This window comes from Psittacula echo (genome assembly GCF_963264785.1).
Source record: "Psittacula echo genome assembly, chromosome: 10".
NCBI lineage: Eukaryota > Metazoa > Chordata > Aves > Psittaciformes > Psittacidae > Psittacula > Psittacula echo.
Window position 1 is genome coordinate 15722384 of NC_137741.1, and position 27038 is coordinate 15749421.

The following is a 27038-nucleotide window of genomic DNA, read 5'->3' on the forward strand; positions in this document are numbered from 1 at the left end:
CCAAAACCAGGATTTTCTATGCTGGAAATCCTTTAGCTCTGAGTTTTACAAACTTGTAAGTCCTGATCCTAAAAAGGGCCTCAGAAAATTACTTTAATACACTGATGTTAAATAATTTGTACAACAGAATCCCTCCGAAGCAAGCCAAAAGCAAACATCACAGAAGATTTGTAAATATTAAACAGTTGTCTTTCATCTGCATCCATCTCTAGACTACAACGGGAATATATACACAGCTCTGCCTTTAAGGCAACAGTATTTGCAGATGGTAAATAAAATCACAGGTAGCTCTTGGTGCTTTTAACGAAAAGCTGAGGGATAAACTTCCTTTGCAGCTGATACTGGGAAGATAGCAGAGTCAGATGTTTTATTAGAGGAAATTAGGAAATGATGGAAAAAACAGGGCTACACACAGCAATCTTTGCCTCTAAACAACACTGTTGTGGTTGAAGGGGAAGGCGTAGGGGAGAAGAAGGAACTCACCATCTCTAGAGATCAGCAAAGGCTAGCACAAGCCCTGCAGCCAATGTGAGCCACAGGAGCGGCGTGGGCACCTTCACCTGCCCCATCCTGCTGCAGGCTCACACCAAGCCAAACCTGGGAGCAGCATCTTTGCGCTGAGTCGGGGACTTGGCTCGCTGTCTGCGTTCCTGCTTCTCTCGCTAACATCCGTGAATCCTGTGTCTGGGCTTGGAAACAACTGTCTTGAGCAGAGGATTAGCAGGGTTCAGGAGAAAAAGGCATCGGAACTGCAGCACCAAAGCAATTAAGCACAGGACAAAAAACCTGCCACAATAACTGTATAAACGCCTTTCTGCTACAGATCTCAACGCATGAGTAAGAGCAAAGGCCAAACGAGTATCCCAGCCTGCTTTGAATCTCTTTTTCTTTTCTTTCCCCCTGCTTCTATTCTATTCTACTCTAACCTATTCTAACTCCCTGCAGCACATACTGTGGACTGAGCATCTTACTCAGCAATGCACAGTACAGATGGTAAAACCCAGAGCAATGTATCCTGCACAAAGATGAGTTTACTCAGGGGCTGACTGTCTAACACAATTTCCTCCTACATCTCTCGAGCCCCTGCTCTGAGCATCCGGGGCAGACACAGGATGCTGGTGGGTGTGAGAAAGGACCTCACGGATGACCAGCCCTGTCCTGATGGGTTTGTGTGTGTCATCCTTTAGCATTACCTCCAGGCTTAGGGCAGGCTCTTTTTTGGCTGGGTTTTTCCATGTTTACAGTAGTTACAGGACAACATTTACAAAGAGAAAGTTACACAGCGATTTTAAAGAGGCACAGCCTATTGCTAAGGCTGCACTTTCCACCATCAGACCTCAATCACAAAATCAGCCACACTCACTCTGAAATTGCCCATGCCGTTGAGAAGCATCACACACTGATCTGCAGGCCCTCTGGAAACAGGGATTTGCAGGCACCATCCCATAGTACATAGCACACATACGCAGATGGAGGAAATGGACTTCAGTGCGCACAGACAAGTGGAATTCTGTCAGGTCATCATGGTGACTTATTTCTTAAGAAAATAAACTGGAGCCTGGAGAACTATCACAGCCCCTTGCCTTGTGTCACCAACAAGGTCCAGCAGTTTTGAGCCACGAAGGCTCTCCTCCTAAGGACAGGCCACTAGATGGGAGGGACACTGTACACCTTGGCCATAACTTTCTCTATTACCTGCTGACCCAGAGAAGATAAATTTGGAACACTGCAGCTGAGAGGTGGGAGGAAAATCTCTGGATCCTCCACACCTACTGTGCATCCCAACATCCATCCCAGTGCTGTGTGGGTCTCTCCTCTCTCTCACAAGTCCTCTTCCCCCTAGTCCAGCCGGTTCCCTCTTCCCATCTCCTACAGCCCTGCCATCCCTGTCCCCTTCTTTCGCACACCCTTTTGGACCCCGACCAAACTGCCCCCTACTGTTCTCCTTGCAAAGCACAGACTTGGAGTTCTACAAAGCAAAAGCAATGGGCAACAACAGGCCTGCGGCTGTGTCCTGACAGAGCATCATCTATCTTATCCAGAACATCTTCCAGGGAAGGAGGTTTTCTAACCTCCCTAGGTGGTCTTGCAACAGTTTGATGATGATAACAGGATGTTTTCTCAACATCCAGCCTAAATCATCCTGGCAAATTAGCAAATCAGTAAATTAAGCTGCCATGGAAATCTGGGACTTTAATAACCACTATTACATGTTGGCAGCACGCTCGATTGCACAATAGTTTTCTTTTTGTTGCACTGAATAAATCTAATTCTTTCAACCTCTTCTCAGGTTTCTTAATCTTCTTGTTTTTTCTTCTGGACACTTTCCAGTATGTCTGTGTCCTCCCTGGAGCAGGGCACCCAACCCCTGGCTTGATGACACTGATGATGCCTCCGCAGTGCCACACACGAGTAAATCACCTCCTGCACCTTACGGAGGACACTCCTTCAATACAAATCAAAACAAGATTTGCCTCTTTTGCAATAGCCTCTTGCTGATGATTCATCTGTGGTCCACTAAAAACCCCTCAGTCTTTTTCTACTCATCCCTGTCCAGCTTAAACCTGACTTAATAAATGTGCAGTTTGAGTTCTTTTTGCAAATGTAACACTCTGTGGTGGCTTTTATCTCTTATCTGGATGCACTCTCCAATTTCATAAGGTCACTCTGAACCCTGACCCTGTTCTCCCAAGTGCCTGCAACCCCTCCCAACCTGATGTCATCCGAGGGTGTTATAAACATACTTCCATCTTCCAAATCATGCCTGAAAATACTGCAAGTCTTCCCCCGGAAAGTGACCTTGCTGATACATCACACGTTTCTGCACGTGGATATTCTACTTGGATCAGTGGCATTTAGAAATACCACTTTAAGCTGGTAGGCTGCAACTTCTGGAAATACGTGAATTAAAAACAAATTCACGTGATAAAGGTAGGATGCATTAAATTTAATAGGAACTAACTAATGAGATTTATAAATACAACAAGAAGGCTACTTCCCACTGAACTCTCTTTCTGGGGTCAGCCAGCTACAATTTGTCAGTCACAGGCTTAGACAACCGAAGCCTTCGGATGAACCCAGCAGCACAACCTTATCCATCCTCCACATGAAGACAAGGATTCAGCAAGTAATGCATCATAACTGATTTCTGGGATCAACACAAGAAGCGAAGTATATCAGGGTACAGCTCATTTCACACTGTCACTTTACTTTCATAATGCTGGAGCACCATTTCTAGATGATTTTAACATCACAGTATGCAGAAGCCAAACCAGATTTCTCATCAGAGTTAAAAATCCAAAGTTATTCACTTAAAAAAATGCTAAAGTCTAATGTTAATGGATCACACCAAGTTAATGCCTCAGCTCCACTCAAGATCCCCAGACAAAGCGGGAAGATAAGGACCAGAGGAGTGCCGGCAGGATGGGCACCCACTGCTCAACATGAAAGGAGTTTGGGAAATGCTGGTTCCAGAATATCTATAGCTGGAAAAATACAACCTCTGAGAAAACATTCTAGACAGTTAAAGAGACACTTTCAAACCCCATTTTAATGGGAAAAAACCTAATTTCCTACTGTTTTCTTTTCAGTGCTTATAACCCTACAAACCATTATTTTCCTAAACATTTTTCAGCTGCAGCTTTTCTGACATGCACACGAGCCTCACTCGGGCAAAGTCTGAAACAACTACAGAGGACAGCATGTGCCATCTAGCACATGTAACACTGGCATCACAAATCCAGCTAATTCTCAGCCTTTAGAAGCCAACTCATGAGAAGTAATTTTCCCCCTTCCCACGGTGCTCAAACTCACTGTCACCCAGTCTGAATGCAGTATATATATATACACACACACACACACAAGAAGTTGCACTTTTTAAGCTCCAAAACATGTTTTTTTAATAGTCCACAGCTTTCCACATGGCATATTTATAAATATGGACAACAATGCAAAATCCTCACCCACAAACCAGGAGTTAATGCAGTTCCCCAGGGCCAAAGTTGTTGACAGCACCCCTGAGACTGCCGAATCCCTGCAGCTCCTGACCAGGTACAAGCAACAACAGCTCTATTTGCAACCAGTTAAGAAAACCACTTTTACTAACCACAAAATGGCTCTGTAATGAGAAGGCAATGAGCACCTGAAAGACTTCTGGCTACAGAAAGAGCCAGCACTAAATAAAGCAGAGACAGGACGTGGCAGGAGATGCACACTTTGCGACAGCTTTCAGCAGCCAGCTCCCTGCCCAACCTACACGTGTGAATTAAGCTCTATTTATAAGTCTTCCACTGATATGTATTTTTTTTAAGTGACCTTAATATAGTGCAGTTGTTATTTTGTTTCTGTTGAACTTAGCAACAGGAAACCCTGTCAGTCCTGCAGCAAACTTTCCATTCCCCTGGCACTCCCATTCCTGCACCAGAAAAGCCAGATTTCTAAAGAGGTGGTTGATGGGATGGGAGGGAGAGGAAGAAGAGAAGCAAGCACACACACACAAAATCAAAATGCCTGTAAAACATGCAAAATGGAAGCCAAATTCAATACGTTCCATTTTTGGTTTCCCCCCTGTCTGAAAGGAAAAGACAGTGCCCTAATTTGCATTTTCTAAAGATATCTTACTTTACGACTAGATACCCAAGTATTAGTCATGGAAATTATCTTTATTAAAGGGTTAGTAAAATCAAATCATCAGCATCTTTGCATGAATGCACTCCAGTAATGAAAGACCTACTTATCAGACAGCAGAAACTTTAGCTTGGAAAGTTACTTGCTCTAGTCACTGGCTAACTCACCAAGCAAACAGCTACAGAAATGAAGCCTTAACTTGTTAAAAACGTAATAAACCTGATTTTATTACAAGCTTTGGCAAGACTCTTCTGCCGCCTAAAGAGCTTTACTGTGGGATGAGCAAAGTTTTTTGTGCTCCACCCTGCAATGTTAGCTCATCCCCGCAGTATTTTCTCTTTTAACAGCTTCATAATGGTACGCTAACACACAAACACAGCTGCTCAGCAGCAACCCGCACTGACAACTTGGCATTTATAAAACACTTTCTTCTTTAGGAACAAGAAACTATATATAAACATCAGAGCAAATGCAAATCCAGCTCGGAAAGATAAGATAAAAAAGCCCTGCTCTTGATAAAGCTGAGTATGTATTAGGGGTGCTTTAAAGCCAAATTATGTTCCTGTCAACCAGAGTATTCACATTTTCATCCTAGACAAACCTTAAATACGGCAAAGTACAGGCAGTCAACTGATTTTTGATCCCTGGCATGACTTTTTTACACTGCTTCACCAACATAAGGAATAGAGGGTGTCCCCCCACATTTAATCCCTGGATGTTTTCCCATTATTAATTCTTCTTCCAGCAAAGGCACTCATGCTCTCAGCCAGCGATGCCTTTAGATCTCAGTCTGTGCACACGCAAACACTGACCACAGCCACAGATGGGCAATGCGTGGAAAGGGATGGAGAAACTCACCAGAACCATGCAGACAGCAGCTGGGGCCTGGAAGGTGCTGCCAGTCTCCACACAGCATCTTTAACCCCAAGTGCACTACAGGGCACGGCTTTTGTCAAATAATATACAAACCTTGGTACAACCCTGCCTCAGGAGGAACCTCTTGGGTCAATCTCTCTTGTCACCAACTGAGACAAATGGGGCTTAATCCAGCGGTTGAAAAACACGAGGCCTAAAAAAGCCCAGGCTATTTTTAAAAGGCTAAAACAACATCAGGGTGATGGGCGCCGCTCAGCTTTGCAAACGCTACAGAAAGGAAAGAGGTTATGCGGCCAGCCACAGCAGCGGTGGCAGTTCTTTAAAGAGCACGGAAAAAGGCAAGGTGACACATAACACATCGGTGGCACTCACCGCTGCCTCACGGACTGCACGCTCCTCGTGACCCTTCAGAAAATCCACCTCGTCTTCAGTTTTCATTTCCAAGTTCCCTGTGAAAACAGAGGGTTTGCACAGGCAATTGAAAAACAAACTCCTTTCAGCACCGCTGATCTTCTTCTGTTTATTCAAACCAGTCTCAAAGAAAGGCAAGAGAAAACCCAGCCCCAAAACCCCTTCAACAAGTCCGTTTGACTCCAACATCTGGTTTCATTCCCGACTTCGCTGCTTGTTTGTTATTAGTTTTAACAACTATCGTGTCTGGGACTGAAGGAAACTATGAAACAGCAGCAAGCACAGGGTAAACCTCCTGAAAAGCGCTAGGTGAAGCTGAGCACATCCCCATGTATTTGCCCATGTATTTTCTTGGCTCTCATTCGTCTAGTTAAAGGACCAAAATTTTTGCTGTTTTTCTTCTTACCATAACTCAAAGATAATGCAAGAAACCAGCTCTGCCTTCTCTTAACAGGTATCTGAAGTGTTGGAAGGAAAAATACATCACACGCTTCAAAAATTCACCTGCACTGCCTCAAGGATCACTATTAGGCCCCTGGACTAGGAAGTCCCAGCTCATTTTCTCCTTCCTGATGGTGTCACCACAACAGTGGTACAAACATCATGTCCCAGCTGCTTTCTCTGCCCAAAGCTTTCCTTAGTCATCATCCCCCTGGGGTTCTCTTCTGTGTACCTTTTCCTGCATGAAGTCAATGTCCTAATGCTCTTTCAACCCCAACGACTCTCACAACACATAGGATACTTTGAGAGGAGTAAAGCGAGTTGACCAAAGCCATCCAGATGGAGAGTGGCTGTATTAGGGTTAAGCCCTCTCTAGTCCTGCTCCCTCTCTTGTTTCTACTAAAAACAAACACTGGATGGATGACAACACCTTCTTATGGGCAATGTATGCTTGCAGTGAGCTTACCCGTTCAGGGATTTAGCAAGAGAAGCCTCCCAGCTTCACAAGGAAATTGCTGTAACAACTGTCACCAATGGTTTTAAAGTCTACCCTTGATTTTGGGACCACCTGGTTTTGCAATGTTCCATTGATGAACTAATCCAACATCACTAAGTCAAACTAGTCTGGTTTTGTCTCAATTAGATGGGTTTTGGGGCAGACTCTCAGAAATCAGAGGTTATGCTACATATTTCTGAGTCCTGTTTATTGGCACAGCAGTGACCATGGTCACGAGGAGATCTGCTCAGGGTCACAGCAATGCTGTGATGGTTTAGATCTTGGTGCAAAGACAGAACACACAAGGAAAGAAACCTCTGATGCACTTCAGAGAGAAGCAAGTGGTGTAGTGATACACCAGGCTGGGTAAGAACTGGAGAATGAAGACGTGTCCTCAGGATGAAATTCAAGGGGGTGATTTTTTGCACTCTGCCACTTCTTCCTAAACTTCTATCTCAAACAAAAAGCACTATAATGCTACTACAGAGGTCTCTGTGGGCACAGAGAACCTTATTGCATGTGTGGTATCATTAATGACATGTTACTGGTTTATCCTGCCACTCTAACAGAGGAAGGAAGTTGGAGTAAGTGCTTTTCCATGGGGAAAATGCCACTGATGCGAATAAGGTGAAGACTGATTAAACTCAAAATGATATGCTATTATTCTACCTGGCAATGAACATTTTCTTTTAATGCTGAGATCTACAAGAGACACTCTAGGGATATTTCTCCCAGGAGGAGAGCTAGGGAGCACTGATTATAGTAACTCTTAATTTAAGATGCCAAACCCCAACCATACGATCAAACCTTGCTGGGGTCGCTTTCTCCTAAGAAGCTGCATCTACTCCGAGGTGTTTTGTCAGCATAAACGCACGCCATCTCTTCCCACCCAGCCTGCCTACCATGGTATGATTTCATATCCTAACTGCCAGCTTTTTTAATGAGTAGCATTTATCTGCCTGACTTGCAAATAATGTGCTTGCAGAACCCATTACTCAGCAGTTCTGAGTCTAAAGCTAAGAGCATGAGGAGCTGCCTTATGTAAGTAGGACCTTCCAGCTTCATTGCCTTCCTTCAGTGCTGTGACCAGCCACTAGACACTGGGCTGGATAAGGAAATTAGTCCTTTGAGGTCTCTGTTTTGGAGGTAGGCTGAAACTAAGCGAAGGCAATGAGAGAAACAGGCAAATATTTGAAAGCAATTTGACAATAAGAAACTAAAAAACCCTCACTGGTTTGGAGTAATGGCACCAGTAATTATCAGCCAGTTACTTCTCTGACAAATCAGAATGACAATAGAACCCTCTGACCACACATGTTCCTGAGAAACAGCCTTGTGACCTACCCTTCCTTTGGGAAGGCTTTATTGTAGTCTACTGAAAAAAGATCTGATTCATTCTGAGCACTGACGACTCCTGCACGGCTACAAAACACCCTGTACAGACCCAGGCTGCAGGGAAAACTCCCCGGCATTGACACAGCAAAGAACAGCTTACTCAAAGAATTGCAGGCTGCCACTGAACTAGTACGTACTAGTACATACTAGCACTACCCAAAGCTTTGACATCAACATGAAGAATGTACACAGCAGTAATAATAAGCAATAAATCTGTTCTCTTGAATTACTGCCATATCAGAGTTCTAGGTGCTGCCTTATAGAAGGTGAGTTTCAGAAATGTTTCAAATAGTGAGCTTGGATTCATAGCAGTCACTTGTCTCTGCTTTAAGCCAGTATTTGATTTGGGCTTCCCTAACATTTTGCCTGAGAAGTTCTTAAAGAGAAGATATTCCAGCTGAAATCCCATTGCAAACAAACAATTCTTCCTTATGGAGAGGTCAGACTGTTATGTTCTAAGACATTTTACTTTAAATCAGTAACAGGATCACCATACCCTTACACAGAATGATTTCTTAGTATTACTTTTGTACTTCATTCACTATCTTATTGGAATGTTTAGTCCCTTCTCCTTTTAAAACCTCATCTAGACAGCATCATGCCTCCAAGAATCCAGCTGGAGATACAGACCTGGACTGTATGAACCCAGCAGCAAGAGAGGCTCTCAGAAGGGGCCCTACCAGGTATTGACTGACAGCCACTCCCATCCCATTGAACTGCCAAACTGTCACAGCACTGAAATACATTCCATCTGAAAACAGCTTTCTAACCCACCTTTAAATCCTCCTACTTATTTGCTAACGACCTCCTGAATAATGTTTAATGGTGACCTCCCGACATATAAACTGCCTAAAAATACTGAACTCAACCCAAAAAGGATTTGCTGGACCCACCCCTGTCCCCCCCAGATAATCCCTTCCCCTGCCCCCAGTTATTCTGCTGGCACATATCAGAACAAATCCTCTGCCATCACCCCATTCTGCATTTAGACTGAAGAAATAGCTCTCAGCATGAAGCAGTGGAATAGCTTTATAGCTTTACAACCTCATGATTTATATCAGACTTCATTTTAATCATTCAAATGTTGTTTGGTTGGTGCACGGGCAGCAAGAGGCACTGAATCATTTTCTCATAGCAAAGAAAAAAAACGGGAACTGAAAAAGTTCAGCTGCTTCCATTTAACAGCTGCCTGAACAGGTGGAATACAGAGATCAGATTAGCCCCATGCTCCAGCACCAAATTCACCTCTGATTTAATCCCAGGCTGGAGCAACAAACCCATTCCTGTTTAATTTACCCCTTTTTGCAGTTACCTGGTGATGTTTTCTATTAGCTCCTGTTGCACGAGGTGCCTACGCTGCCCCTCAAATCCCACCACTCATCCACAGGGAACACCGGTCCCGCTTCCCAGCAGCGGGCAGAACTCATCATCCGAGCTCCAGCACTGCTTTGAACGCAGCACAAAACACCACCGGCTGCTCTGCCCGACAAAAAAAGCCTCCCAGGCCGGAAAAGGCGGCGGGGGGTAGGGCTCGCTGGTTGAAATGACCTAATGCCGCCAATTGGGAAGTGCCTTTGTGCAGTTCAGAAGGACACTGGCAGCTGTTCCAAGCAGACAAGCAAAGGAAACGCGACAGCGAGCCGTTGTACCCTCTGACTCCACAGGAGCAAAAGTAAAGGGGAGAAGCTAAAGGATAAGCTAAGCAAATCAACCCTCATGCCCAGCGTGAAAGCTTGTAACTTGAAGATACAGTGATCCAAATAGCTCCCTCCCATTCATTCCTTCTCCAGGGAGGATTCACGTGCTAGAAAAGATACACGAATTCACAGGAGATGATGTCCTGCCCCTACCTCCAGTGTCAGCCAAGCAACATGAACAGGAAGTTTTAACTTCAGATTCCTTCCTTCTCAGGAGAAAAAACGCTAACACCTACACTTCCTCTGCAGGGCAGGCCTCCTGCTCTTACTTCTCTTCCTTTGCTGCTGAAACACTAGAGGCACACCTACAAAGGGAAAACTAAAAAGTAGGAAGCCAACCGATTTCTCCTACCTGTAACAGGCTCAGCTCGTGGCACTGCTGGGCTGCTGTTCCTCTTCTTTGTCGAGAAACTCACATCCATTTCTCCATTGAGGCTGGCTCCCACATCCACTGTAGCCTGGGGCTCAAGCCCCGCTTTCTCTGTGGCTGGTAGTTCAGGGGAACAAGGTGTCTCTGCTGCAAAAACCACTGCATCAAAACTTTTCACCATTTTAGGACCTCTATCCAGAGACGAGCCACCATCTGCCGCAACCAAACTCTTCACTCCCACATTTTCCAGTGACTCAACAGCACGTAAACGGCACGAACACGGTGAGAAGGGCGATGCAGGTACAGCTTCGCTTTGCTCTCCGTTGGGCTGAGCTGAGACCTCCCCCTGAGCTGCTTCTGCAGCAGGACCAGCATCGGTCTCGTTGACAGGACAAACAGTGTCGGTGCTGGAGTCACTGTCACACGTGGGCTCCTCTGCAATGGGCTGAAGTGCTGCGCGGGGAAGCACGCTTTCCTTATCCTCCTGCTCTTCTGGATACGCTGCAATAGGAGGTATTGTCACCGGCCTTAACGCTTCCTTACCCTCACAGGCATCGCTCGGGGCTCCCATTTCTGAAGCATCCTTTAACTCGGGGGTGCCGCTGCACGGGGAGGTTTGTTGTAGGGTTTGACCAGGATCATATTCCTGGTTCAGCCCTGTATCTGGACCAGGGCTGCTCTCCACACCCGGTGACTCATCTGCTGATGCAGGTCCGTGCATGATGCCTTCTCCTGCACCCAATGCCCCAGCCTTGCACACTTCTTCAGCACAGACTGCCCCTTTTAGCCCAGCATCCACATCGCTGCTGCTTGCCACAGGCCCCCCCTTACTGCAGACAGAGGGTTTCACAGCAAGAAATTCTTCCAACAAAACCTGCTCCCTGCCACTTGCACAGGCCTCCTGCTCAGGCTCAGCTTTGCCTCCTTCAGCCTGCTGTGAGAGGCTCTGCTCCGGAGACCCCTCATCCCCTGCATGGTCCCCAGGCCACCCAGCAACAGCAGCTACGCTGCCATGCTCCCCACCGTGCTGCCAGGCCAGCTCTGCCGAGCCTGCCGCTGCCGCCACTGCTTCCTGGTTTTGTTGAGGTTCTCCAATGTGAATTGCAGAGGGTGTGCCCACTAAATTATCCTCTGCACAGTCTGCGCCCTTGGCACAGGGAGCTAATCCAGGGTCATTACCTTGCAGAGCTGCCTCCTGCCCGAGAGGTGCCACTGCAGCATCTCCCTCCTGAGTCACAGGGGGTCCCTCTCCTCTGGGTGATTCCATCTCACCATTCAGCCCCTCCTGCTCCAAAGTACTTCCTGCTATCTCAGTTTGTGCAGGCTCTTTTTCTGTCAGGCGTGTGCTTGCATCCTCCGGAGGGAGCCATGCAGGCTCCTGTTTGCTCTCTTGAGTAGCATCCGGTTTGAAGCTGTCGCCCATTTCATCTTTAACAGCAGTTTGATCAGCACAAGGGCAACCGCTAGCAACTTCCTGACCTCCGCCTGAAGAATCTGCGCTTCCTCCATCTCCACTGCTGCTGGTATCAGTTCCTACTAGCTCCTCCTCATGGGCTTCGCTGCCCTCCATTGCTTCAGCCACACATTCAGTGATCTTACTGCTCTCCTGGCCACATGCAGGTTCTGCATTGCTCTCATTAGATCCACCAACATCATCATTTTCAGGTTTAGCATCAGGGCCATCAGTTTCTACACTGTCTTCCAGTGAGGGCAAGCTGGATTTCCTACCCATGCAACCTGCTTCCACCTGCTCTTCTTGCTCCCCACTCTCACCACTGCCATTGATTTCCAAACCAGGAGCAGGTTGTGATGCACATGCAGGAACCTTCACCCCATTCACTGCTGGCAATGCTGCCCCAGTGCTCACAGTAACATCCTGACTTGCTGTGACATGGGCATCACCTTGGCTTTCCAAGAAGCCACTGTTTACTTGATTAGTGCATGAGTCTGCTCCAGTCTCCTTGTTATCAACAGTCTTGCACAGGTCAGCAGAGAGCTCTCCAGTGCCAGCGTCTGCATTCGTATCATCACATGCCCGTAACACCCCCACATCTTCATCCTCCCCATCTGCACACTCAGTACCATTAAAAGCACTCAGTAAGGGCTGAGCAGAACTGGCTGACTCTTCCTTAGCTGGCAACTGTTGTTCTAGGTTTGCAGTCCTCCTTTCACTGGCCTCAGCTATCCCATCCTCTGCCTGCTGCTGGCCGGCAGCCTTCTCTGCTGCCCCTGCACAGTTTCTGCACTCAGTCTGGCCCATAACCACATCCACGCCCTCCAAGGAAGCCGGGGCTTCACCTGCAGTTTCAACCACAGAAGCAGCTGAATGCTCCTCAGCACCTCGTGCTTCCTGATGGGGCCCGTCTTTACCGCACAAGCCAGCTTGATCCAGAACAACTCCAGCAGATGTCATTCCAGCTTCCTCATTTGTATTTCCACAGGACGGAAGATCTACGGCACTGTTTACACTTGCAAACAGGCTCCCTGTGCAGTCCTTCTCATCCGATGCAGTCCCAGAGCCTTCAGCGGAGGTCAGCCCCTCCTCTTCCTTTTTACTCAACGTCACATTTTTACTTTCACAGAAGCACTCTGGGTTCTGTGCATCCCCCAGGCTCAGCAAGTCATTTGGCACATCATTAAAAGCTCCCAAACTCCTGCTGTTGCATTTCTCCTCCTGGTGGGTTTGGTCTGAGAGCTGCCCAATGTCCAGATGAACAGGATCGGATGGACTTTCCTGCCTTCCTTCTCTTGCCAGTTCTTCTAGGCTTTGGGAAGTAGTCATCGGGTGACCATCTGCCTCTGCTCCCTTAGCACAGCTGTCTCCTAGCACAGGCTCTGAACGCTGCCTTAAACTCTGCAACAACACAAAAACAACACAAAAAGAGATTAGTTTGCTCAGTCACACATTTACACTGCCTCCACCACGTACAAGATCTATGTCTACATAATCCCACCCCATGCAACTCCTGCTGCCTCTCAACCTCTACCTGGTGCTGCCTGGGACAGAGTTACAAACATACTGAAGTACGTTATGTGTTGGTTTTGTTATGCAGCAATACTGAAATTCTTAGAATGAGAGAATGGAGAGCATCTGGAGGTCATCTAGTGCAGCCTCCTCGTGAAGCTGCACTATCGCCAATGCAATCAGGTCAACCAGGACTTTATCTTGCCAAGTCCCGAACGATACTCCTCCCATGATGGAGTACCATCCGTCAACCTGTTCCCATGCCACGCCATCCTCCCATGAAGAAATTTTTCCTACCAGCCAGCCTGAACACCTCGAAGGTGAAATTCATCCCTCTACCCCCTTGTGACACCATCTGTCACCACTGAGAACTGTAATACCTGTAATTGCTCCTTGAGCAGCTGTAGTCATATTTCTGGAGTGCACTTAAATTCAAGATCAGTAAGCAGCAGAATTTAGTCTACCAAATAATGCAAATTGATACCTGCCTAGTGCCAAAGGGCTTGAGCAAATGCTGCTTAAGAGCAAATTCAGATCCCTGCTCAATGGCACTTCCCAATTCTCATCAGTATTGCTCAATTTTGTCCATATTGATGGAAACACGACTTCAGACATGGGAATGGGCTGATGATGCCCAAACAGGACTGAACTAACCATGTAATCTATTCCTGATAATTGCATGCATAACTGAATATCTCAAATTTATTTCCCAAATAATTAAATATCTAAAATTTATTTCCTAAATAACTAAATATCTGGAATTTATTTCCTAAATGGAAATAAACCCCAGAAAATTCTGACATACTATTTAAATTACTACCTGCATTATCATGGAGCAGTAGCAACATATTCAATTCCTTATCTGCATTTTCCTTCCAGAGCCTGCTTCATCAAGGATCCCCCAATCTTTTAATAGTTCGACACAATCAAACCTTTACTTAAAACCCCTCATCTGTTTCAATATCTCCTTGTTTTATTCTCTCTCTGCAGCGCACCAATGTTCACATCTTACAAAAAGTGACTACTTAAAGTAGTCATTTTTAGTAGTCATATCAATTTAGTAGTCATATCAAAGTAGATTGAGCGACCTCAATCCTTCAGTGCACACCCTGCAGAACTCCCTTGATCTACTTGGGGTTCTGCACCATAAGCTTGCAGATGTCATGAGGGTTTCCCTCTTAAGGGCCTGCGACTCTCCACAAATACAAAACCCCAATGGACTATTTCAGCTCTGTCACTTTTTGCATCTATTTGTAAAAGTACTCCCCAAAACCACCTGGAGCCTTGCAGCCTAACTTAGGCCCCTGCAAATTTTAAGATCCCAGAGAAACAGAATTTCATACCAAAAATACCAGCTTCAGCACCCCTTTTCTCCCCAAATTCTAAAATGGCCAATATGTTAACTGATGCATCACAGGGAACTTCTGGATATTGCATATACAGGAAGTAGTTAAAATCATCCCTGCTATGTTCAGGATATTGTGTTTACTCATCTTTCCATGCTTGGAGGTTTGCAAGCGATGAGCACAACTGAATCACTGACCACGAAACATACTTGTGGTGTTTGCCAAGAATCTTCTATCAAAATATTCCTGCTACCCAGCTCCCATTTATGCTGCCACCCAAGACAGGTTAGCATTAGAGGCAGGCAGCATGGTATCTCCATCCATCATGTGGCACCAGAGACGGGATCAAGGCTCTGCGGGCAGCAGTACCCACAGGCTGCTGCTATTATTTGCAAGGGCAAACAAACAGGATCCAACAGTGTGCTGGCTGTCTGATGGCTATAACCCTGCAGCGCAGCACAGCACATTCTGGTTCCCAGCCAGGATCAGACAGACACAGGCAACACAGCCAGGATGGACAGACAGACACAGCGATGCTTGCTTGAGAGGGTCCACGGCAGCCCCAGCATCTTCACTGTGAAATCACTCTGCCAAGAGCCTGAAATATAGAGCCGTCTCCAAAGGAAGCCAACTGGCTTTTAACTGACCCGAAATGAACCTAAATGAAATAATTACAGGGCTCCTTTCCAAATTCAAATCAGATTAGATGTGAAGCGAAACACTGCTGGAAAGAAAAAGTCTTTTTCTGATTTCATTGTCAGGCAAAATGTACCCATCTGGCATTTGCACGAACAAACAAGCAGCGAGCTGCATGTGCCAGCCATGCTTTAGTGTCTTTTGATGGAAAGAGGAAATGCTTTCATGGTTACCCTGGGTTTGCAACTCATGTCATCAGCTCCTGCTGAGTTCAGGAGTAATTAACATCTCAGGTACTCAGGGAAGGGTGAAAACAGCTCAGGGTGGCCCATAGCTCAAGCTGCCCCCCAGCCCTGTTGCCTGCAGACAACAAATCTCCCCTTCCCTATTTAAAGGAACAAAAATAGCCTGTTATTTAGATCCCATACCTCTGTAACAGAGCTGATAAAGGAAGACCCACAGGGGATGCCTGCTGAGCAAGACACGGAGCTGTTTCTGAGAAGGGGCACAGAAGTGACCTGCTGGTTCACCTTCCCATCACAACCAAGACCCTGTGGCATTGATTCTAAAGCAGAGAGGAAGCCCTTCCAAAGCCTCATGGCTCCTGGGGAACAATTACTGTGGGGTCTGAGAGGAGCACAGTGAGGGGACCACTATGGACATACACTTCATGTGGCCAGGGCAGGCTTGCCCTCAGAGTCCTACACTAAGGTGCTAAGGAAATGGCTGCTTTCTCCATTACTTGCTCCAGAGACCTTCCCCTCAGGGTCTTTGACCCTGAACAGAGACATAACCACTGTGCTCATCCCCCTCAAACCCAGCCTCACTCCAGAGCCTGCCTTATAATGACAGCCACCAGGCAGGCTAGAGGAACACTGTGCCTCCAGGGAGGTTTCCTTGCCCATCCAAGTGGTTCCCAACCTAATCTAGAGGGCTGGGAGCAGATAGAGCCCACAAGGCCAAGCAGAGCCACCCTTACAGAGCCGTGAACCTGATTCTCTTCTGAGAGAGAAACTCTGATGCCTAATACAGCTTTATCAGATCTCCCCATGCTCAAATGAGAAGAAAATAGCCAGGTGTCTACCTGGATGTTTGACAGTCACATCCACAGAAAACATGCAGGTAAATATGCCCCTGTAGGGTGCCTACATATGAGGTCCTCTCCAGATGCCAGGCTGCATCCAGCCAGCTCCATTTCTCTTTCATCACCTCACCCTGTTCCTTACCATGTGCTGATGGCTCTGCATGTGCATCTGAAGGTGCCGTATGTCACTCTCCCAGTTGGCTGCTTCCCCTTCCTTGGTTTCAGCCGTCAGCATGTAAACATCAAGCCCACGGTGGTGCTTCACGCTGTAGTCTCCCGAGTGCACGGTGTGAGACAAGGTGCTCCAGGAGTCTGGTTCCCTGGCTTCCTCTCTGCAACAGATCAAGCACAGGTTAATCTGCAGGCAAGCAGGGATGCTGCATTGCAGGACACGCATGCTGTTCTTCACTCTGGACATCATCTAATCAATGGCCTGAGCAGAACAGAGCACAGGCTCCAGGGGCAGACAGACAAATACACACGCACACTTCTTGGTCTTGAAAATTAACGTGATTTAGAGTTAATGGCAGCCACGAGCTTTATTTCACAAGGTCCTTCTCTGGCAAAGACCTGAATTTTATTCCCAGACTATAAGAGACTGGCAGCAAAGGGCACAACAATTGCTTTTTAAAGCAAATTTATTGCAGATCACCAAAGCAGAACAATAGACACTTGAAAGACAGAACTGCAGGGACAAGTTAGGAGGAATGAGGATAGCCATGACGCAGATGCTACAAGTTCTACACCAAAACCACACGCTACTTTGCTTCACAAACACCCAACAGCCACCAAATCATAGCAATTCTTTCACTCCTGAAATGAATTCAGCTTGCTTTGTGAAACTGCTTCTGTGCAAGAAGGTCTCAATATTGTCAGCCTGTTGTCCTGCAGCACTGTCATGCATTTTTGTATTACCAATCAAAAGGAAAGAAAGGAAAAAAAAGATGCTATTATAGGTCAGAATGAAAGAATACCTCAGCAGTTACCTGTATTCAAGAGAAATTTCTACTCAGTCATCTCTTTTTGAATGCCAACCCCTGATTTTGCACAAGCTTGTGACTCAACACAGTAATACTTCAGATCTCACCAAGCTGCACAGCAGCTCTGCTGCCCCTCTAAGAGGGTGAGGAAACACTTATTGAGGTGTTCATCTAAAGCTTCAGGTTTACAGATTTCATTCTGAATCAGAACTGATTCAGGAAACCCAAAATCTGTTTTAATCGACCCAAGACAGAGCAGCTCACACAGCACCACATCAAGCCCTGCATCCCCCTGGAGAGATGCAGAGCCAAGAAGGAATGTTACCAGAATGAGGGCTTACAGTGACCTGCTCAGGGGTGTGAGAAGTGGAAACTTCTCTGTCTTCCTTGTAGCAGGGCTGCACCTACTGGGTTGGAGTTAGACTAGATGACCTTTAAAGTTCCCTTCCAACCCAGACTATTCTATGATGCCCCCTTCCCATTGTGGAGACCAGCCCCTGTCACAACAGGTATCCCCAGATCTCCCTTTGCAGCCAGAGATTTTCCTATAAGGGACAGACCTGTGATTGCATGCAAATGATTAGGAATTCAAGAAGGTACATATACAGCAGCTATATACCGTTAACCAGGTAAAATTGCACATAGATTTCAGCATCTTTGCTGATGGGTTTCTTACTGTAAAAATAGCCAATCTTTCTAATAGGCAAGTGTCCACCTAGGAAACCACAGAGCTACTTCTCTGGGAAGCCAAGCAATTTAGAAAGCAAAGTCGTAATGAGCAAGTTACGATCAGCAACAGGAATGGGCAGAGCAGGGTGGCTAAACGGTTGGATGCTTCACCATACCACAGAGAAACCTGTGCAGATGATGGTGGTAGCAACCTCTGTCCCTGCTCTGCCCCGCCACAACCACCCTCCCCCTTCTGTAACTCATTTTGGGTTAAATCTGCAAAGAAATTCAGACAAAGCAAACCTCTGACTTCAGCCATTCACCATATAACTCAATTGAGCAGAATTACTCTTAATTTAAACAGAATCAATATTTCCACAGAGAAACACAAGGAAGCGTCCAGCTTTCGGTGATGATCAGTATAAATCCACGGAGGCTCTGAAGTCAGCTGAGCTATTACAAGTGACTAAAGAAATGACCTTCCTTTATCAAGGAAACACAGAGATTCCTGTCTGGAGTATTCTTCTTTTCAGCTGTCATATATGAGAAACCACTGTACTCAGTACAACGAGGCAGTCAGCACAAACCCCATGTTCACCCACTCATGGGAACAGCATCAGCCAGATTAAAGAACAGAGCACGATGAGTCTGCTCCAGCTTCTCAGCAGCTTCAAGGACACTTATGAGCATCTTCAAACCATCACCTGCAAAGCAGCCTGCATGACTTGAGCCTCAAAAGACCCTCAGTGGCTTCAAAAGCCTTTGAATTTGGAGCAAGATGACAGGCAGAGTGCCCTGTAACACTTTGGGCATGCCAATCCCTCCTGCAATCTGCCATCTTCACACGGAAGGGTGGATCAAATAATCACTTCTGCTTACAAAGATAGCAGTTTCTGATATAGCTGCTGATCTGTGTTATGCTCTACAAAAGGCTTTAAACCTTTTGAAAAACCAAGATCTTCATTTACTTACTATGAGGGTGCTGAGGCACTGGCACAGGGTGCCCAGAGAAGCTGTGGCTGCCCCATCCCTGGCAGTGTTCAAGGCCTGGTTGGATGGGGCTTGGAGCAACCTGCTCTAGTGGAAGGGGTCCCTGCCTGTGGCAGGGGGTTGGAACTGGATGAGCTTTAAGATCCCTTCCAACCTAAAGCATTCTGGGATCCTATGATCTAAACCCAACACATCTTAGAAATTTGACAGAACAGAACTTCAATGTTATTTGTGCAAGTACTGGGGTAATAGAGGCTTTGTACAGCCTGATCAACTTCACACACACAATCTTCAGTGATACACAAAGCACTAGGGCACACAATCACTTTCTTTCTGCTCCTTGTTTCTGTCACCACCAATACACACAGTACAGGAAACTCACACAACGTGCAACTAGAATGTGCTAGAATGGGTTAAAAGAAATTGACCATTTGTAGATGTTAAAGATATTTAACAAACACAGCATTCATACTGCAGGTGTTTGAAGTGTTCCAAATGCCCCAGGAAAGTAGAAAAAAGAGTTTCTATATAGGCAAATTGTATAGATCACCTGCTAATTTGAATATTTTTGATGTTGAACTAAAGAGTTAAAGTTCATCTGATGCAGAAATGATGACTAATCCCTTATAGTGCTTCACACCAACATGAACTGCAGTGGGTACAGACACTGAACTGATTTCACGATTGCATAACCTGCCCTTCAATATCAGATCAAATATTAAAACAACTGGATTCAAAATCCTTAACGCTAACTTCTCAATCCATTGATCAGTAACACACCATACTGTAGGAAATCACACAAGACAGAAAGCTGGCTTGGTCCTTCAATGGCTGTTTGAAGATGCACCTATCCTAAGAGATCACATCCAGCATGTCCTGCCATAAGGGGTTAGGATAGCCTGGTCAGGATGTGGAGCTGTAGGTCCAACACAGAACTCAATGTCAACTAACAAAAGGAGTTTAAGGTGAATCTATGAAACTCAGATGCCATCTGTTGCATTTTAAATACAAATGCAGCCATGGAGATTACTTCCTCAAGTGATATTTTTCTTTACAGCTTAAAACAGCATCTCAGATCAGGACAAGTGATCTGGAAGGAAGACTTGTCTCGTCAGAACATCTCCATATGCTGCAGGCAAGCATGACAACAGAACCTGGAAAATCACTTGCCTGCATTTTCTATATGTCCTGATATGGAGCTGGTCTATCATCACCGCTTAGCAATCACACAAGGCTGTTCAGGCCTTATGGCTCCTACAGTTTCTGGGATCACCTCTGCATCAGGATTGCTAAGGAGGGGAATCACTTTCTTCTCATATCTTACCAAATCTTCTTCTCAAATCTCTTCTAAATCTCTTTTTTCTGCTGCTCCTCACAGGCCTGTTCACAAGAACCTTATCTCCCAGAACTTCCAGTTTCCAAGCTGGGTATCAGAGACAGCAAAAAGCTGTTTCCACCATATGGGCAAAGCCACTTCTCTCTTCTATATTCAGAGGTGGATGCATACAAAACAAAGGAGAGAAAGAAGCCAACGAAAACACAAGCCTTTATCAGGATGTGGGAAAATATTAGGAAGTCAGTAAAAGCTGGAGCATGCAGTGGATGAGTAAGTGGAAAACAGAAACATAAACTCTTCCTGCTCCATCATGTTCACACCTGGTTCCCCTCAGGTTCCCCCAGCTCCCAGTCCGCCCCTCCGTTGTGGCCAGAAGAAACCCACAGCACCTCAGCATCTTTCTAATCATGATGATCAACTGAACAATGGTGATTCAAATGATAATCTTAAAGTTCAGCAATACACTGCCACAAAATCAGACCCTGTCAGAACACTGCTCCTTCCATGCTTTTGTAGCTAACCAGCATCTTCTTAACACACAGATGTCCCATCAAGTCCTCTTCACTGCCATTCTAAGGTCTTTGAATTCCCCTTTAAGTGTTAACTTTGTACCAGCACTTACAAAATCAACTGTTCTCATCTCCTACGTTCTGTTCTCAGACCGTAGCAAACCACATACTAAACCTACTCCCCAGGACCCTGAACAGCAATCAGGACGCTCTGTGGATTGGTTTGGGGTAGAAGAACAGAGGGAGGAACATCAGCATCGCTTCAATAAACTCTTCAGCTCTTGATTCTGCTTAGCCAGAAATAGAATGAAAAATATTCACAGCATCGCCTGCCAGTGTGGTGGCAACCTCCTGGCCACCTGCATGTCCCTGCTGTGTCCCGCTTGGGCTCCCAATACTGGGAGAACTGAAGTAAGGAGGGGCTCAGAGCCTCGCACGCTTAGTTACCGCCACACAATAATGGCAAGGATGCATACAGGAAACGGGGTTCAGCCTATACATCCTCAGTGGTACAAGCAGCCTGTTTACATACGACCTGGCACTGAAGTCACAGCAGTCAGCAACGTTTTCAGCCCCAGGAAAGCAGTACTTTTGGAAAAGCCTCTGCACCGCAGATGGCTCTTTGCCTATGCAAAGGCTGAATTTCATGGAACAACCCAACACCAGAATTAAATGAAAAATGCCCCATCTTTAACTATCATCCCGACCACACTAAGATCTCTCCACTGAACATGAACTGGACACTTCTGAAACTAAACACATGCCTAAAGGACTTACTAAATTTGGGTGCAAATAAAGGAAGTAGCAGGCAAGTCATTTTGCAGCTCTGGTTCAGAAATGAAGGAAAGTGTATTCAATTATAAAAGTAAAGTTACTGAAGAAGCATCCTCACTTGAGAGGCACAGACTTCACCAATTACTTACGTAAAACCAGAACAATAGCAAGTGATAATCATGGATTGCAAAACATTCACAAACCCCTTCTGCTCCCAGTGAGTTATTCTTCGTGCGTTAATTATAGCACTTCGATTTTGGACATACAGACTTGTACTGACTGATAGCTACACACACTGAGCCACCTGGTTGTTACCCGGAGGTCTGAAGAAAGCGCAATCCCAAAGCTCTGCAGAAGTGCTTTACAGCAATAAGCAAGCAGAGAAACCAGCAAAAGCAGAACTAGTGTTACAGTAAAAAAAAATCAGTGTTACAACTCTGAAATGTCTCTTTGCAGGGATTAGAAAAACGCAACACGTGTTTTTAAGGGTTTTACTTTTTTCTCCCCTTTTGCGGAGGACATAAATCACTCTCAGCTGTGAAGGAATACAAGCATTTGGTAAGAAAAGCGGTGCTTTTGGGTTACGAGACAATTCTGCTCTGCAGAAATGAAATCAGAAATAAAACCAGCGTGTGCTGTGTTTTACAAAGCGGCGTTTCCAACTTCTCTGAAACGCTGCACGCTCGCTGTTTCTTGGAGCCATTTTCCTTGCCTGACTTCCAGAGCGCTGGAGAACATGGAGCTGGCAGGCGGATTATGTTACTACACCAAAGAGCATTTACAAACCTCGACTGCAAACTGCAGCTGTCCTATGGCAGGGGCCAAGTTACTCACACGGAGCGCACTACCCACCTGGGTAATAAACCATGCTGCCTCTTCAGAGCCAGCCCTTCTCCAAGGAGCAGAGCAGCCCAGCTCTGCCAGCACCCTGCAGCCAGACTGCCCAATTCAAATACAGGGAAGCAACAGGCTGCAAGGAAGGACCCTTTTGCTTTGGAATTCACTCCTATCAGGCTTGAACTGTTAACATTGAGAGAGGCTATGCAACCTGCCTGGTTTCCAAAGCTTTTTCATAGAAGATAGTTTATTTAAGTTGTATCTTAATTTGTAGTTAGATTTGCATTAAAAATAAAAACCAAAACACAAGAAACAACTGTTAACCAAGCTGCTAGCAAACAAACAAGAACATACTTAGAGAAAATCCTCATATATATGTATATATAAAGTTCCACCCACTTCAAAAAAAAACCCTCCTGCCCTTATGCACTGCCCTATTCCATCTACACTGCAGGATAATGTTCACTGTGCATAGAATCATAGAATAGTTAGGGTTGGAAATGACCTTGAGATCATTCAGTTCCAACCCCCCTGCCATGGGCAGGGACACCTCACATTAGATCATGTTGCCCAAGGCTCTGTCCAACCTGGCTTTGAGCACTGCCAGGGATGGAGCATTCATTGCTTCTTTGGGCAACCTGTTCCCAGTGCCTGACCCTCACAGTAAAGAACTTCTTCCTTATATCCAACCTGAACTTCCCCTGTTTAAACCCATCACCTCTTGTCTTATCACTACAGTCCCTGATGAAGAGCCCCTCTCCAGCATCCTTGTAGGCCCCCTTCAGATACTGGAAGGCTGCTCTGAGGTCTCCACACAGCCTTTTCTTCTCCAGGCTGAACAGCCCCAACTTTCTCAGCCTGTCTTCATACGGTGCATGCTTTAATCTCAAAGATAAAACAAGCACCCTCAGGAATGACACACAACTGATAAACAAACATTGCTACCAGCATCCTGCTCTCCAACCTCACTGATCCACGCGTGCTCTATCACAGCTCCTCAGTTTGGTCTCGAAAGCATCAACAGATGCCTTTCCTGCCGGAGGATGCAGAAGCCAGCGCACAACCTCAAGACTACAGAAATGAATTCTTGAGGGTTACAAAAATTAAATGGGAAGAGTCTTTCATTTTTTGACATGAAGAACTGCAACAGCTGAAAAGGGAAAGCTCATCCGATAAACAGAAATTCCCAACGTCACCAGTGTAATTGGGTTTGGAGAAAAATATTTACACTATGGCTGAATCGAGCTGCTTTGCAACCAAACCCCAGCAGAACTGCAATAGCCGCTTGCAAATTAGTAAGCAAGTGAACAATAACCACCCCCCCCCCCCCAAGGATAATGCAGCACAAAACACGCTGCATTCACTTATTTGGCATAGTGCAGTTTAATTACTCGTGAGAATAATTACTCCTTTGTATGGGTGCTGGCTAACATGCATTGTTGCTGCTCTGTGTTCTGCTGAGTGGTACGAGCTGTGTGCCAAACTCGCGTGCATGGATTAGACTGAGTGCACATAAGCAGAGCACAGAAAAGAGGTTGTACAGTGTCCATTGTGTTTTCACAGCACATAAATGACATATACTCCCTTTATGGAATTACTTTTCTGTATTTTGAAACTCAATATTTCTCCTCTCAATAGGGATTTTTAGCTTCAATCCCATCTTATTGCTAAAATGATAATATAAATCTCTGCTGGGGAATCAGGATGTGCCTATTTTGCAGTTGTCACCTTCCTATGGTGAAGGGCTGTGGCCATCTCCATGTCACATAGTGCTCCCACCACTGTCCCATTAAGAAAGGGGTCCATGACCTCCAGCATCCATAGATTTCTGTTTGCTGGGCTGCATAGAGGTAGCAGGATATTCAGAGGCATGGAATATGTTTATACACTGTATATACTGGATATACTAAGAAGAACAGGAGCTGGGATTTTGATGGTAGCATGACTGAAGTTGCTAGTGTCTTATTTTCAAAGATGAACTGTAAAGGTCACCAGAGAAATCCCTTGGATTACACCAGCAGCATCCATTAAAGGGAATGGCACACAGCAATGCCACGTAACCCAAGCCGTCTTCTCTACTAAGTGAGAACTGCCATTACAGTACTGGAACCAGTAGTGAAATACTCCACCAAATACATGAATAGCTGTTGTAACAGTATTTTTTTACTTCCTATTTCTTTTTAAATGACCAGCTCCACACATATTCAGACTGCAGTGTTCGCTATAATCAAGTTTTGGCCAATTTAAGCTTCTTGACATTATGAAAAGCCTGTTAATGTGGTCAGTTTCACCTTGGAGAACTTTGCTCCAGTTATAGGACGAATTTGCACATTCCAACTTTACAAGAAGGAGGAAGAGTTGTGTGTTCTCATAGCATGAATGTCAAACTCACTGGGGAAATCAGCAACACTGTTATCACCTCTGTATTAATTCCAGCCAAGGGTGGCAGAAGAAAAGGTTTGAGTATAGCTCGTCTCACCCCACACCTTCTTGTTCACCCTCACTTTGCATGTGTTTGGTTGAATTTAAAGATGAAACTTAAATGCAGTCACTCCAGTAACACAGATCACACCTTCTGCCCTCTAACACTGCCCAACAACTACAGAAAGCAGAATAATTTACAACTCGCGATGGAGAAATGTTGCATGATAACACGGACAACACAGCAGACTCCTAAACATGACACTGGGTCACTCAACATAAACCCCAAGATTTTGAAAAGCTGATTCAGAAAAACAAAGTTAATTACAAAGCTTAAGAGAACCAGGCATCAGAATAATGCACATGCAGACCCAGTCTTTCTTCCTGTACAAATAACACCCTTGGGACTTACTTAAGCAATTTGTCTTTACTAGCCTCAGCTTTTAAAGCTAGATCTCCAGTCATCTGCTATTGAAAAAGAACATACTGAGGGATTCCTTTTAAAACACTGAAGTAAATGCTCACATCACTAGTTACTTGCTATGAGTGTGAAACATCTGGCTGCTTCTCAAGACTACTAAGAGAACTGTTTCTGCTGTTAAATACTTGCATTAATTCTTACCTTAACTTTTTAGTTACACTGGTAAAAACCTCTAACAAGATTCTGCCTTATTTCAGTATCATTATCAATTACCTTATTTCATTTAATCAAAAAACTCCCAACCTATAACGTAAGAGCACAACAGTCAACCATCACCGTGAAGCCCATTGGCTCCCCTCTTTTGGGCAGCTGTGCTAGTTCACAGAAAAGCCTTTTCGCTTATGTTTGTAAAAGGCCTTAATTAGTTGCTATTACAGTGACTCACTTTGGGCTTTAAGAGACAGCTGGAAGCAGAACACTGTGCAACAGAAAAGGAGAACAAAACAATACGACTGTATTTCTCCTAAACCCCAAGGACCTGCCCCCATTGCTGCTAGCAAGAAAGGTAAAAGCAAAATCACACCAAAATTGCCTTTAGGGGTAGAGTTTAGCTTTTGGACAGTCTTCAGTGACAACGTGCAAAGACAAGCATGACACAGAACAGAACACTAGCAGAGGAACCACCAAATCATCCTTACTCTGTCAACAGCTGGTGCAGCTTCTGGTAGCCCCTCTCCAAGGCCAAGCTCACAGGCGTTGCCCCTTCGTTGTTGTGGATGCTGAGAGCTCCTCTTCCCCCCGGCTGCTGGAGCAGAAACCACGTCAGCCGCAGCAGACCCAGCCGCACCGCAAAATGCATCAGTGTTTCCCGAGGGATGTTCTCTGGGAAGAAACAAGAAGGGGAAAATTAAATAAATGGGAATTTGTAGGCTGTGGGTTAGGTGAATGCCACATCCCACCTCCCAGAAACACCACACACAACGGCTGGCATGGAGCTGACAGCCCAAAAGCCAAGGAACCTGCAGCACCTGGAAAAACACACTGCCTGCCAATATCCAGGAGAGACCAGTAGTTTAAAGAGAGGGACGTGTCACAGTGGGACTGGGGGTGCTCAGGACCACAGAAGTCAATGTGAAAACGACACTGTTTCATAAACAGCCATGGCAAAGGCCAAGTTGCAGCGCTTCCAAACAGAACCTGGCATGATCGGGCGGGCTTTTCTAAATGCCCAAGCCTTCTCCTCACACACCCAGGGCCAGGATTTAGAAACAGAGAAGTTCTGTTCATTACTGGGATGCTGATTTGTCCCAAGGCATGAAAAAAATCACTTTACATTTGAAGCACAAATCTAAAGCAGTCAGGAAAAAGAACAGTTTAACTTCTCACGCAGACAAACTAAAACGGAGGATTTTGCTTTCCAGGTTTAATTACTCCTCAGACCAGCTTTCCTCAGCTTTACACAGTAGCTCTACCATTCTGAGTAGCAGCATTCATAAACTAGCAAAAACCGTGACCTTCTTATTTGGTAAAAGTCACTCTTGAGCCTAAAGCTTTCATCTAAGAAAAAAAGATCCCCCTACTCTAAAAGCTGCAGCCCTAGAACAACGCTCTGAAAAGCTTCAACCAGAAATGAGCTCCAGATGCACTGCTGAAATACAGCATGTTCAGATCAAAGCCTGTTACTTGTGTATAAAGGGCAGGATCATGTGGGTTAAAAACAACCTGTGAGAAACAGAGATTTGTTCTTTTAATTAACGA

At 45.5% G+C, this 27038-nt stretch overlaps 1 protein-coding gene across 1 annotated transcript in view; it reads right to left on the reverse strand.

The window, feature by feature from the left end:
* AKAP13 (A-kinase anchoring protein 13) overlaps positions 1-27038 on the reverse strand; it is a gene marked incomplete at its 5' end in the record, with an annotated part of 147991 nt that overhangs the window by 84258 nt on the left and 36695 nt on the right. Inside the window, 4 exons of the mRNA XM_080626491.1 lie at positions 5875-5951; positions 10295-13166; positions 16486-16675; positions 25979-26162. Of these exons, the coding sequence (XP_080482617.1) occupies positions 5875-5951; positions 10295-13166; positions 16486-16675; positions 25979-26162 (3323 nt within the window). The remainder of the gene's footprint in view (positions 1-5874; positions 5952-10294; positions 13167-16485; positions 16676-25978; positions 26163-27038) is intronic.